The 13,476-nt window shown below is 41.7% G+C and overlaps 1 protein-coding gene across 3 annotated transcripts in view; it reads right to left on the minus strand.

The window, feature by feature from the left end:
• Positions 1-13,476, minus strand: part of NAT10 (N-acetyltransferase 10) — a 35,229-nt gene that overhangs the window by 13,881 nt on the left and 7,872 nt on the right. For all 3 annotated transcript variants that reach the window (XM_066636166.1, XM_066636176.1, XM_066636184.1), the window contains exons 8-16: positions 13,270-13,377; positions 12,449-12,582; positions 11,747-11,840; positions 9,954-10,052; positions 8,508-8,644; positions 3,784-3,908; positions 2,335-2,485; positions 1,831-1,927; positions 341-457 (exon numbers count right to left, since the gene is read on the minus strand). In XM_066636166.1, the coding sequence (XP_066492263.1) occupies positions 341-457; positions 1,831-1,927; positions 2,335-2,485; positions 3,784-3,908; positions 8,508-8,644; positions 9,954-10,052; positions 11,747-11,840; positions 12,449-12,582; positions 13,270-13,377 (1,062 nt within the window). The remainder of the gene's footprint in view (positions 1-340; positions 458-1,830; positions 1,928-2,334; positions 2,486-3,783; positions 3,909-8,507; positions 8,645-9,953; positions 10,053-11,746; positions 11,841-12,448; positions 12,583-13,269; positions 13,378-13,476) is intronic.

A 13,476-nucleotide genomic window follows, 5' to 3' on the forward strand; every position in this document is an offset into this window, starting at 1 on the left:
AGCAACATGCACACCATGTTGCTAATTGTCCAAATGCTACAACTGCACAGACCTTCCTAGTTCTTTACCAGCACATGCAAACTAATTTAACCTACGAACCAATGTTGCAAAAATTAGCCTTTGCTGGTCTAGGCTTTGAAACTCACATTGGATATCCAAACTGAAATGCTGTTTCTGAGAAAAAAGCAGTATATATATTTTTGCTTACCGCAAACTTTATGGCACCATCTCACCAATACTAAATATATAAAGCAATGCCATACATCATTTTGTTGCTTCCTTCTTGAACAAATGCATTACGGTTATTTTAGCATTCCAAGACTTCCTGGCCCCCTCTTACCTGAACAACAGCCAGAACTTCTGGCAAGGAATTCTGAGTGGGTGGAACTGGCGGCAGAAGACAAAAGAGCTGATGGGCAGGAGCATCTGAAAGCATCTGGAGGTCATTGGGAGAATTCTGGAAGAGCACAAGCATTACAGATGTAATCCCCTTCCACAAACACTTCTTTAACAGATCATAATCTGACAAGCGACAACTTCCACTCTTGGCTTTATGGGTATCATGCTCTTTGCCTCTTCAAGCTAAAAAACATCAAAGAGGATAACTGCCACTTGGTATTATAATTATAACCCTGGGAAGCATCCCGTGTTAAGCACATGTGGAAGCTAGTTTCTGGAAACATCACTGATGAAGGTTAAGGGACCCTCAAAACTGGAAGTGGTGCAGAGAGAGAAGGGATGCGACAGAGAAAGGGGAAACACCCAGAAGACAGAAGTAGAACAGAGGCTTTTGGGAGGGTTCAGGGCTTTAATAAGAAGCGGAGGAACTAGCTTCCAAGAGCCTAGCTTCCACAAGCACTATTCAATGGGTAGGTAGCCTCCAGTGCATACCTCATGGTTTTTTAAAAATCAAAATTACAACACTTCACATAGGTAAGGAATGTAGCCTGAAACCTCCTAAGTCTATGCACTCTCTTTCAACCCCTTCTATGCACCTGCCCTGTTCACACACCTGGCTAAATCATGGTTTGTTACACCAGCAGTTTTTGACTTTTTTCATCAAATGGCACATTGACAAGGTGCGAAAATTATCAAGGCACAGCGTCCATTTGACAACTCATAAGGCACTCCGGACTGCCACATTGCTCACATCCCTACTAATGTCCTTCCACCAAACTCCCACGGCACACCTGTGGACCATTCACGGCACACCAATGTGCCACAGCATAGTGATTGAAAGTGTTAAACTATAGCTCTGCAGCTTGACCATGCCCATAGTAATTTTAAGCTATCAGAACCAACTACAATGCCCAAAAGTTACAGCAGGGAATAAGATAACCAGTGATCAGTGGTTCCAAGCTGCACACACCTCACTGTTCCCTGACCCATGACATGCACAGCTCTTCTTTAGTCTGTACCTAGAAGACCACGGACTGTAAAATGCACAAACAAATGAAATTTAGCATCATGTGTCTCCTTCCTTCAGAAAGAAGAAGCAGTGTTCTATGGTAACTTTATTTGTTTGGAGAATTCTAGTTGATATTGCCTAACTACATACCCATATAGTAGAAAAAAAACAACAAGGATTATCTGCTCTCCGTTGATATTCTGAAAACTCACAGTATTTTATAAAGGAAGATTTCTGGTTATATTATTGATCTGATAACTGAAGCAGACAAGGGTGTTGTGCAGGGAAATGAGGGGGAGTAAACCCACAGTCATGTAAAAACAAGCAAGGTATTTAAGTTCAGCTAGAGTTTGGTAGGAAGGACACAGCTTCCCCATGCCATGCTGGTTTTAATTTAAGATACAAGGCACAGTATCACTGACCTTGTAGTGAGAGGCCACATATAGAGCCATCAACCTCTGAAGAAATGCTTCTGATGCTCTGTGATAACAGAAAAGAGTGTCTCTGTTCACATAATATCTAGATGTCATGAGTCAAGGAAAAAAGTAAAGAGAGATTCAGGGACTTACTGATCTGCAGGTTGCATTCTCTGTACAGTCTAACTGCACTAAGGTTGTGTACAAGCCCAAGACAAGATCTCATGTCCTGCACTGTCCCATTGTCCGAGGACACATGAAACACTTTGCTGAGCATAGGTAAGCTTGGGTCTAGTTAGACTCTGGATGGGCAACTACCTATGAGCTCTTTAAACTCCACCATGAGCTCCATGATAAAAGAAAGATGGGAAATATATAAAGGTTACTCAGCCAGCCTAGGTGTAAATCAGCCCCTTAATTGTGCCAATAAAATAAAGTCAAAGCTTTTATAACTACTACTGAAAGGCATCACAAATATAACATGAACTTTTGCACCAGCAACAAGGATACAAATCGCAGGTTTCAGGCAGTGGGCAGCCAGATATAATTCTTGTGATGTTGAGGCAATCCAAGCACAGCAGGTCATTCAACCACTTTTCAACATCATCTCCAGGGGCATATCTAATGGATTCCTGAAGGGAAACTTCGTGCAGTGTACGGGCTAGAGAAAGACAGCATACAAAAGGTTACAGCAGAAAGACACATGCCCCATTGAGAGCTCATTTCTGTTTCAAAAAATACAGTGGAAACAACTGATTTATTTTCCTTCTATGCAGAACACTTCACTTGTCCTCTGAAGAATTATGACTGCATAAATAGTCCTGAATAGAGCATTACCTGAATAAGCTCCCATGAATTCACATGGCAGAACGTGAACATAGAAAAGCATTAACATTTTCCCATCACAATTTCTTAGACTTGGAAGGGCCCTCCAAGTTATATTTATTCATTTGAAGAATTTCTAACCCGCCCCATCTCCTCGTAAGGGCAATCAAGGTGTCTTACACAATTTAACACATATAACAGTAATAAAACATTTAAAACAAGACAAGAACCCCAATGAATTGTATAAGAACTATTAAAAATTACATTTAATTAAAACACCAGCCCATCATGTCAGCTATCAAATACCATCCTGAATATAAAGGTCTTAATGGCCTGCTGAAATGTATCCAAGGAGGGAGCTGTTCTTAATTCCAAGGGGAGGGAATTCCACAATTGAGGCACCACCAGCGAGAAGCCCTGTTCTTCGTGCCATCCCCCTTACCTCCATCAATGGTGGCATGGTTAAAAGGGTCCCCTTTGAGAACAACTTCAGAGAAAGGGTTGAAGGACACCCTCAAATACCCTAGTAGCACCTTGAATTGTGCCCAGAAATGAACCTGCAGCCAGTGAAGCGGCCCAACTGAGTCAAACCAACAAGACCCAATGAGTCGAACATGGGAAGCCATATTCTGCACTCTTTCCGGAAAGTCTTCAAAGGCAGCCCTACATAGAGCATGTTGCTGTGATCTAATACAGATGTCACTAGGGCATGGGTAACTGTGGCCATGAACCATTCAGGTATGGCTGAAGCTGTTGGATAAGCTGGAGCTGAGCAAAGGCTCCCCTCACCAGATGCCAACAACATCAGATATGGGGATAATTGGAACCTTCCCTATTGCCTGCTGCTTGGAGACAAACAAGTCTACAAGCTGTTGGAGGAAACTGGGCCAAAGTCCATTTTTTTTAAAAAGCCAGCAAAAGGCCCAGAGACCATCTTGTATTGTCCTAACGTTGGCACACTGCCTTCAAGTCCAACTAATAGACTCGCAGCTCGTGTTTCATGCAGCTCTCCAGGGAGGAGTCCATCTCCCACTTCAAGCACCATTCTTCTGCACGGATGGATCGTGAGGAGAGGGAGAACACAAAGGCTTCAGCTCAGCAATACACATTATGAGAAGATTTAGGGAAAAATACCTGAAGAGAGTTTAGCTGTGGTTGTTGTTTTGTTCTCTGCTGTCACGCTGGCCTGGGCCTGTGCACTCTGTTGCCGCAACTGCTGAATCAGCTTCAGTGATAAGGAACGGCCGGTGCCCTCGTAGCTATTATAAACCATAAGCCAAAGAGAGAGAGGAAAAAGGATGAGCAAAACTCCTATCTTACTCATATAAGCAGAACTGAAAGCCATGTAAGACTAGCTACTAGCTAGTCTACTACTAGCTTTGTTCCACTTCCCCACAGAAAAGCAGCACACACGTTTGCCTGAATGCAAAAAACTAGCAAGTTAGAGAACATTAGGCCAGTTTTCTCCTTGATATTCTAGATTTCCATGCAGATGAATAAATGTGGATGATAACTAGATAATATAACGACTGACTGAGGGACACTCAAGCATACAATCATCCATCTGCATTCTCAAGTGGCACCATCCCAGAAGGGATCTAACAAGAAATTATCCTGTATGTGTCAATTGACTCTTTGAATTCCACAGGCTTCAACACAATAAATCTTTCTTTTTATGGCTTTCCCTTATGACAGATCTTTCACATGTTCTACTTCAGTTCCAAGTTATTCTACGGCATTTCCTCGGCCATTTGAAAGTACAAGGGGAAAAACTGATAGTGGTAAGAAGCATTTAAGACTTCAGTATTGTTAACTTCAGTAAATGCCCCATCATAAATTTCCACACAACCTACTTTCGGTAAACTTAGGCTCAGACTGAAGATACTTGCAGGCACAGAATGAGAGATTCCTCATCAAGTAAGACATGCTTAGGATCCAAATGCTATACTCTGCTCCCCTTAACTGTGGTATTCACCTGAGAACTGTATCATAAATTCAGGGGCAATGCAAGCATCTCAGTTGAAGCTGCTATACAGGCAGATGTCCCATGAAACCCTCCGAGCAAGGTAGAAGTGCTGCTACAGCCACCAAGTACTCAAGGTAAGAGGGAGACCAATGATCATGCTGGGAGAGCCCAATTATTACGGGGGCTGGAGAAATGCTGTTTCCAGGTGCCACATCTGACCCATGGGCCTTATGTTTGACACACCTGATCTAGAATGTTTAGTCTGCACTTTCTGACCCTCCTTCAAAGAACTGCTTTTTCAAAGTGAGTATTTGGCAATTTTATTTCTTTATGACACTGGTTAAGAAACAAAAATCCATGAAACCAACAGTTGTCTTCAAACTAATTTTGAATAAATATTGCCAGCTACCAAAGAGAGCAGTAACACATTAGTAGGGGTCAGCTGAGACACTCATTCATCACTCACTGAAGCATCAAATGGTGACTCACTTGTAGGTAGACAAACAACAGATTAGTCACCATACATACAGCTTTTCTATTATTGAATGTTAACATCTGCACAATACTTTTCAGCTGAAATATACGACACATTAAGCATAGCCACCGAGTGTTAAGTAACTCTCAAGCATAAATACCAAGAAAGAGTTCAAACACACACACACACACACACACACACACACCTCAAACCCTCAAGACTTATTGCTCCTGGAGGTGGAGCCAACAGTGGATGAACAGACATGTCTCCAGGGGCTCCTAAGAGACAGTCTGTTTACCCCCCAAAAACTGCAGGTCTGAAGAGAATCTGAAGATCTTTATCAGGAGAGATAAGATCTTTCCATGGTGCAGGTACCAGAGATTTTGAAAGCTCAACCCCAGGGGGGCTTTCTTCTCGGAAACCTAATCGACAGGGACAGTATTGGGGGAGGTGCAGTGTCTGCAATCAAACTGCTGGCTCCATGCTAAGATACCATATGGAAGAAAAAGCATGAAGTGTAAAGTTTAAGCTGGAAATTTAAGATATGTTAATATTGTCCCCGGCTTTGATTTACTAATTTGGCTAAAAGCCCTGGATACACTGAAGGCGTTAATGAGAAACTTTTTAAGGATGTTGAAAGTGCTCTTTATCTTTGTAGTGGAATAAATCAGTTGTGGATTATAACTATAAATATAATTCGGTGTGTGGACTAAAATCCAGAATTACTTGTGGACATAATTTTTATTAGACTTGAAAGAGTTTTGACTCCTTGAGACTGTTTCTTTCATTTTGTTTTTCTCCATTAACCACGCTGTTATCTGTAAGAAAAAATTCAAAGAATGCCTGACTGAAAAAACATGTGGAGGAAGTAAGGAGAATAATGCACTGTGGACATCTTGTGGATTAGAGAGAAATTGCAAGATGGAGCCTGTTCCAGATATTTGGACTCAAATGATCCTCAAAAATTTGGAAAAATTGCTCACAATGAGAAGACAGCAGTTGAGTTGGTCCTTGCAGATTCAAGCCAGTTTAAAGACTCTCTCTCAACAGATAGAAGTGTGCAAGGAGCAATTGGAAGATGTGAAGAAAACAGAAGATAAACAGAAGGAGAAAGCGGGAAAGATGATAGTGAGGGATTAAATCATCATCAGAAGAGTGGATACAGAAATTAGAAGAGTGGAAAATCAACAGGATCTAGAGGGGACGCTGATGGAGATTGAAACAGAGAAGATGGACAGAGTAACATGAGTGCACAAAATACAAAATTTGTTGGAAGAAAACGTATCTCAGTTAATTGGAAGATGAACATACCTTATACAAGAAAGTGTGGGCTTACTGGATTCTGTTATGGAGATAACTATTAAATTTAACTAAAATTAAACTACTATATTACAGAAGAAAAAATGGAAAGAAAGAAAGAAAAAGAAACCTGAGGGTTAAAGAAAATTGGAGGATTTTATTTAGTTAATAACTGGTTTAAATTTACTTAAAAACAAATATATACGAAATTGATATATATGAATTAGAATGAATTAGAAAAAATAGCTGGAAATGTTAGTGTGTGGAAGAATTGTTTTATAGGTGGTTATTGTGTTAAAGAAAAAAATGTAATCAGATTGGAGAATGGCAAAGAACATATTGTAAGAGATTGTTGGTTTTATTATAATTTGAAGATTATTATTATTTGATATAAACTAGTTGAGATGATAATAAGTGAATATTTAGAAAATATATTATAGAGAATTAGGAAAAATCTATTATATTAGATATAAGAAATATATAAATGAGTAGAAGAGTCAGAAGCAGATGGAAGAATTGTTTTATATATTGTTATACTTTGGTAATTAGATTATTTTGTTTTAATATTAATGAGTAATTGAAGTAAGTTTAAGTTTGATAGAAAGTGAAAGTTTATAAAATATAGTACAGGGCATTAGGGAAAATTTAGTATATATTATATAAATAAATGGATAAAATAATAAGAGGCAGAAATAGATGAACAGTAGATCAGGAGATATAGTATGATTAATTAGTAATGGTATATGGTATTTAGCACTCCTAAATGTATGTTATATGTTTGTATGTCTGTGTGTGTTAATTAAAAATAAATAAATAGACTTACTGCTCCTCAACTACTAGATTCATAAAAGTCCCTACAAGCAAAGTAGTTGCAGTTATCAGGGGAGGGAGCCATTGCCTCACTTCTTCCCCTAGATCTGGCCTATTCCAGCACCAAAACTGGTAGCCAACACAAAGATGAAAGTCATGCAAAGAGGGACTATCTTCAAAATTCTCCAGCCCAGTAGTCTAGAACAGAGCTTGCCAGACCCTGGTCCAAGGGCCAGATCCCTCAGCAAAATCCCTCATCTCCATGAGCAGCACTTATTGTTCCACTGCTCTGCCTTTTCGTTTGTCACTGTCTGGGCATAGGGACACTGGGCAGTCGTGTCCAAGTAGCAAGCTTTGCACCAAGATGTCTGGGCATAGTTGGGGCCCAGAGCATCCCTATGCCCAGATGGGTTACAAATGAAGTAGCAGAGCAGCAGAACAGTAAATGCTGCTTAGGTCGGGGAAGGAGTTTTTATTGAGTTGGTCTAGAGAAAAGCTTTAAATAGAGTTCAACCAACAACAAACAGATGAAGGGTGAAGACAAACTTTATTTTATTACAGGAGAGGGGTAGAACAAGGAGAAAAAAAAATCAAGCTTTCAAAAGAAGCAGGCATAAAATGACTGCTACCCAGGAAGTGCCAGGTGTGGATCTTAGCAAGAAGCATAGAAGGGAATTGCAGGCAAGCTTTAAAAAATTCCCTTGTGCTCCTAGCTCACTGTTCCCTAACTGAGCTTACTCAAGGTACTGGCTTTCGGGTCCATTACATCTCTCTAAATGAGCCTGGAGAGGGCCCAAAGAGGGAAGTGAAGAGAAGAAAGGAGGATAAGCAAGAGGCACAGCAAAGAGAGGAGGAACTCCCCAAACCAGCCAGCAGAGCAGGAAACAAAGCCCTTGTTTGCAGGCTACAGGGGCCAGTAGGTTGGAGCCACCAACCACCAGCCACCCAATGGGCCCTTTCACTTCTTGGGAGAGACAATGGGAGGATCTGGAGGAATAAGCTTGGCAGAGGGGGCCTGCAGGTTGGAAAAAACTCCCGGTAACAGGAGACAAAAATGCAGCAGGACATGGGAAAGGGAGGGCTCCAAAAAAGTATCTATGACCCTACTTCCAAATGTTGCTGGAGTAAGAATGCAAATGAACAAGGAATGATATCGGCTTCACACATGGAGCTTTCTCCTGCCCCTCAATCCACACGCAGGACTCTTGCGAGTATACACCATGTCTTTTCTCTCACCCTATGACACAGAACTGCCCACCTGGGAAAAGCAGGACCCTATAGTATGTGCAGTTGGAATGAAGTACGTACCCATTGATGGTAGAAGCCATGAAGACCAGGTAAGGACCAAGCAGGTTTTTCACCAGGGGGAGGGGGATAGCAGCAGCTTCATCAATCACCACAAGTTCAGCCTGACCCAGTTTCACAGCATCCGCAGGGTGTATATACTTGTCAAAAAAGGGGGAAGTGAGGGAGGTAAGTCTTGAGGTATGCTTACTAAGAAAGTGACCATCTTGCTGGAAGCTAAACTATCCTGAAAGAAATATTAAGCTAAAGTCCATATCCATTTCCCCTCTAACCCTAGATGGCTTCCAGATGAACATAAACTGAAGACAGATAAGTGATTGTTTAAGATTATATGCAATGCCAATAAACAGGAATTAATAGAGGTAATTTTGGGCTCCAGGAGTACAGCTTTAAATCACAGTGTTGCAGAGTTTAACATGTACTGTGAGGAAGTATAAGTAGCTATTTTACGAAACACAACCGATTTCACAACTAAACAGAATTTACTGTGACACTGGAACTAGTGTAGCACAGTGGCTAAGAGACTAATGGCCAAATCCTATCCAATTTTCCAGCGCAGGTGCAGCTGTGCCAATGGGCATGTGCTGCATCCTGTGGTAGGGAGACAAATGTAAAAGCCTTCCCCAGGTACACTAACATTCATTCCCTTTCTTCAGGGCTGCACTGTGGCTGCACTGGTGCTGGAACGTTGGATAGGATTGGCCCTAAGGGCCCAATCCTATCCAATGTTCCAGCACCAGTGCAGCTGCAATACAGCCCTGAAGTAAGGGAATGAATGTCCCCATAACTTAAGGGGGCCTCTGTGACTGCCCCCCCCACCACAGGATGCCACACACACCTCAATGGCACAGCTGCACCAGCACTGGAAAACTGGATAGGATTGGGCCCTGAGTGGGAACCAGCAAGTCCACAGTTCAAATTAGATCAAATGAGACAAGCATGGCCGAACTGGACACCTTCTCCCCACATATGCAGTATGGGAATAACAGTAATAGTCATGTACCTAACAGTGTTGTAATTGTTACTTCACAGGCAGCATCTCAGTAATTTGGTCCTCTAAGCATTACTTAAAATTTATTTACTGCACACTGCTGTTTCTTCATATTGTGCAGAGATAGGCAACTAGCTTTGAATCAGTGGACACCCACTAGACATTTTTTCTGCCACTCAAGAGGAGCTTCTCTGGGGCTGCGTGGAGCTTTCCCAGCAGTCACCACCTGTTTAAGCAAAGTGCACAGGAAGATGCTGCCAATGGATGCTCTGCAGTATCCCAGTTTCCAAAATACACAGATGAAAATGACAAGAGATTTGCGTTAATAAACTAAGCTGAATGGGTACTAGCAACACTCCCTGAGGTTTTGCAAAGCAGAGTGCTTGAAGAGTCCAAAGTCAGTCAGCCACACTCACTGAAGGGAAGACAGAAGAAAAAGGGCATTCAAACTTATCTACCTGGATAGTCTGCCGATGTTCTCTGAATACGTTCACTCTGACAACTGCTTTGTTAAATTCTGGGTTGAGGGACTGAATTATTTCATAATCCAAGTGTTCCTGAAAAAGCGCAAACAGAAAAGATGGTATGAGGACCATAGAAATCACTGTTCTACACGCTGTTAAAGAAAAAACCAATTTTTGTTCTACCCTGCATACCTACGAGGGTTGCCCAGAAAGTAATGCACCACATTTTTTTCTCAGCCTACAGTAATGGTACGAATGCAAAACTTTAGATATACATTATTTGAATTTTCAGGAGTGCGCACACAAATTTTTGGTTTCTTCAGACAGATAGCGTAGCTGCAGCAGTGTTTCGAAATGGCGTCTGTAAGTGATGTACATTACAAGCAGCGTGTCGTCATTGAATTTCTCACTGCGGAGAAAGAAATTGTTGGGAACATTCACAAACGTTTGTGTACAGTTTATGGAGAATCTGCAGTCGACAGAAGTACGGTTAGTCGCTGGGCACAGAAGGTGAGGCCATTAGAAGGTGGTTCGGCAGAGCTCCAAAATTTGCAGCGTTTGGGGCGGCCATCCACACCTGACAAGACGCAGCTTGCTGATGTGCTCATTTGCGAGGACCAACGCATAACAACTAGGCAGTTGGCGCTGAAGCTGTCAATCAGCAAAGGAAGTGTGGATGCAATCATCCGTGCTCTTGATTACTCAAAAGTGTGTGCACGATGGGTTCCGTGCTGTCTTACGGTAGACCACAAATCTCTCACAAAAAACATTTCTTCTGAGTTGCTGAAATGTTTTGAAGATGAGGGGGAAGCATTCTTGGCCAGGATTGTGACAGGTGATGAAACCTGGGTTCACCATTTTGAGCCCGAAACAAAGCGACAGTCGATGGAATGGCGTCATCCTCAATCTCCACGGAAGAAAAAATTCAAAGCAACTGCTTCCGCCAGTAAGGTCATGATCACTGTGTTTTGGGACTGTGAGGGCGTCATACTCATTGATGTGATGCCAAGAGGCAGCACCATTAATTCTGAAGCTTATGTGAAGACATTAACCAAACTCAAGAAGCGCTTCCAACGACTTCGGCGCCATAACAACCCAGGTGAATGTTTGATTCAACATGATAACGCTCAGCCTCACACAAGTTTGAGGACTTCGGAACACATCACTAAACAGGGTTGGACTGTGTTACCCCATCCACCCTACAGCCCTGACCTAGCTCCCTCAGACTTCCACTTGTTTGGGCCATTAAAGGATGCCATTCGCGGAAGACATTTTGAGGATGACGAAGAGGTGATTCGCACAGTGCAGAAATGGCTTCATGACCAGAACAAGGAGTGTTACTGACAGGGCATACATGCCCTTGTGTCTCGCTGGAGGAAGGCCATAGAACTGGACGGAGATTACGTGGAAAAATAGGGAGTGTAGAAGAAACATCATTCTTTCTTGTGTGTAAGTTTCATTGTGTTCAATAAATAATTGTTGAAGAAAAAAATGTGGTGCATTACTTTCTGGGTGACTCATACATATTTCCAGAAATTTGTAACTGGTGCATGCATACTAACAATTCAATATGGGCGGTTTCTCTCTCTCTCTCTCTCTCTCCCACCTCAATTTTTAAAAAGTGTGAATGAAGTACAGATTTGACTCAGTATTGGTGCTGAACTTGTGCAGGAAGCCCTCGCTTGACCTTCTGGATGTAATTGGAAACACCTTCCAGTTGCACTCAGAGGTGTTCTGAGGCCCAGAAGTGTCAAAAGGCATTTCCAATTTTTCTGGTAATACCTTACCTGATATTGCAGAACATCAAATCCTTTAAATACAAACTCAAACAAAGTATGAAGGTTATCTGGACTGGGAGATGTGACAAAAATGTTGGAATAGCTACAAAAAAAAGGAAAAGAAAAAACAAAGAAGGATGAAAACAGATTTCACAATCTTTTCATGTACTGAAACAGTGACAGCTATTATTCAATATAGTACAAAACCTGCAAATATTTCACTAACTGAATCATGAAATAATCAATTCACCAATTAAGTTATCATTGTTATGTAGTACCCCAAGTCTTAGAGTAATTGGAATTTAAAAATAATTAATTTAAATTTACAAAAAATATTTCTCAGAAGCAAGAAGACTTGCATGTATACTACGCTATAAAATAGAGTGTGGATAACTGATGTAGTAAAGAAGATTTTGCCTTTCATGGAGGTACCAAACATGTGTCTAGGCTGCATATTTTAGATAACAAGGGACAGGGAACACCTGATTTTTATTTTAATGGAGAAGCATGCAAACATGTAAGCCACATGATATGCATGTGGACAATCGCTGCACCACCAATTGCTCACAGCTTGGCTTCAGAGATCAGGCTGTCTGTTTTCCCACACTATTAAGCTCTTTTCAAAAGTATTTGGACAGTCTAATTCCCTAAAATATCTTTAAGTTGAACCTTCTATGCAAATCCATTCATAACAAGCCAAGGGGCACTTACCCAAAAGCCACTGCTCCAGCTATAGCCAACCCCAAGGCAGCCGATTTACCACGTCCTCTGGCAGCTGTCAAAGCCACAGTACTCCTCAGTGTTTTCTCAGAAATGGCTTCAATGAATTTCAGAACTGCTTTTGCCTAGTGGTGCAAGAACAAGCAACCAGAACATGTCATTTTGGTTGACTGACTGACAAGACCATAAACAGGAAGGATTAAAATAAACTGAACTGGAAGGGGGGAAAATGTTAAAAGGGAGCTATACAAATTCAGTGTAGAGCCAACATACTCTATTCGACTGCAGGCTTCATACACAAACCCACGCACATGGGAAGTGACAACGAACTTCTAGTCAGGGTCATAAACCAATTAACTCTAACAGCCCTTTAACATTTTGTGGCACCAAACTAGTTCACTGTTTCACGCCTCAGTGAACCAAATGGGCAACTTTTAATAATAGTAATAATAATAATAATAATTATAGTTTCTTACCATTCACGAACAATCTAAAGGAATCAACTTTGCAGGTTGTTTATGAGCAATTCTTGGTAAATACTTATATAAGTTGCCCCTGCCCCTGAGGAGGCACAAACGTTGGCCACGCTCCTGAGGAGGTGCAAACATGCAAGGGACTTATGACAGACCAAGCCTGGGTTGGGATTGTGCCCTTAGCCATTTCTCTCACATGGGGGAGAAGTGGATTCTCTGATTACTAGCCCTATTTTTCCCTCCCATCCACACCATGGCCTGCCTCAGACTTCATAGGCCCAACACAAGGGGGTAAGAATCTTCATTTCAAGGGCATTTCAGCCCGGTTGCTATACTAACCTGATCCAGGGTTTTACAGCTATCCACCAGCACCCCTACTGGCTGTGTATCCTGAAGGCTGTCCTTCAATTCCTTCAGCTCCATATCTTGAGAACTCATTTGATCTTCCTACAAGCAAGAGAAGACTGCTTGTTGCAAACATTGTCCTCAGCACTGAGAAGCACTCCCCACCCCCCCCCCCCGCAATGCTTCGGGTATTCTATGAGT

The sequence above is a fragment of the Tiliqua scincoides genome, chromosome 1 (assembly GCF_035046505.1).
Source record: "Tiliqua scincoides isolate rTilSci1 chromosome 1, rTilSci1.hap2, whole genome shotgun sequence".
Lineage (NCBI taxonomy): Eukaryota > Metazoa > Chordata > Lepidosauria > Squamata > Scincidae > Tiliqua > Tiliqua scincoides.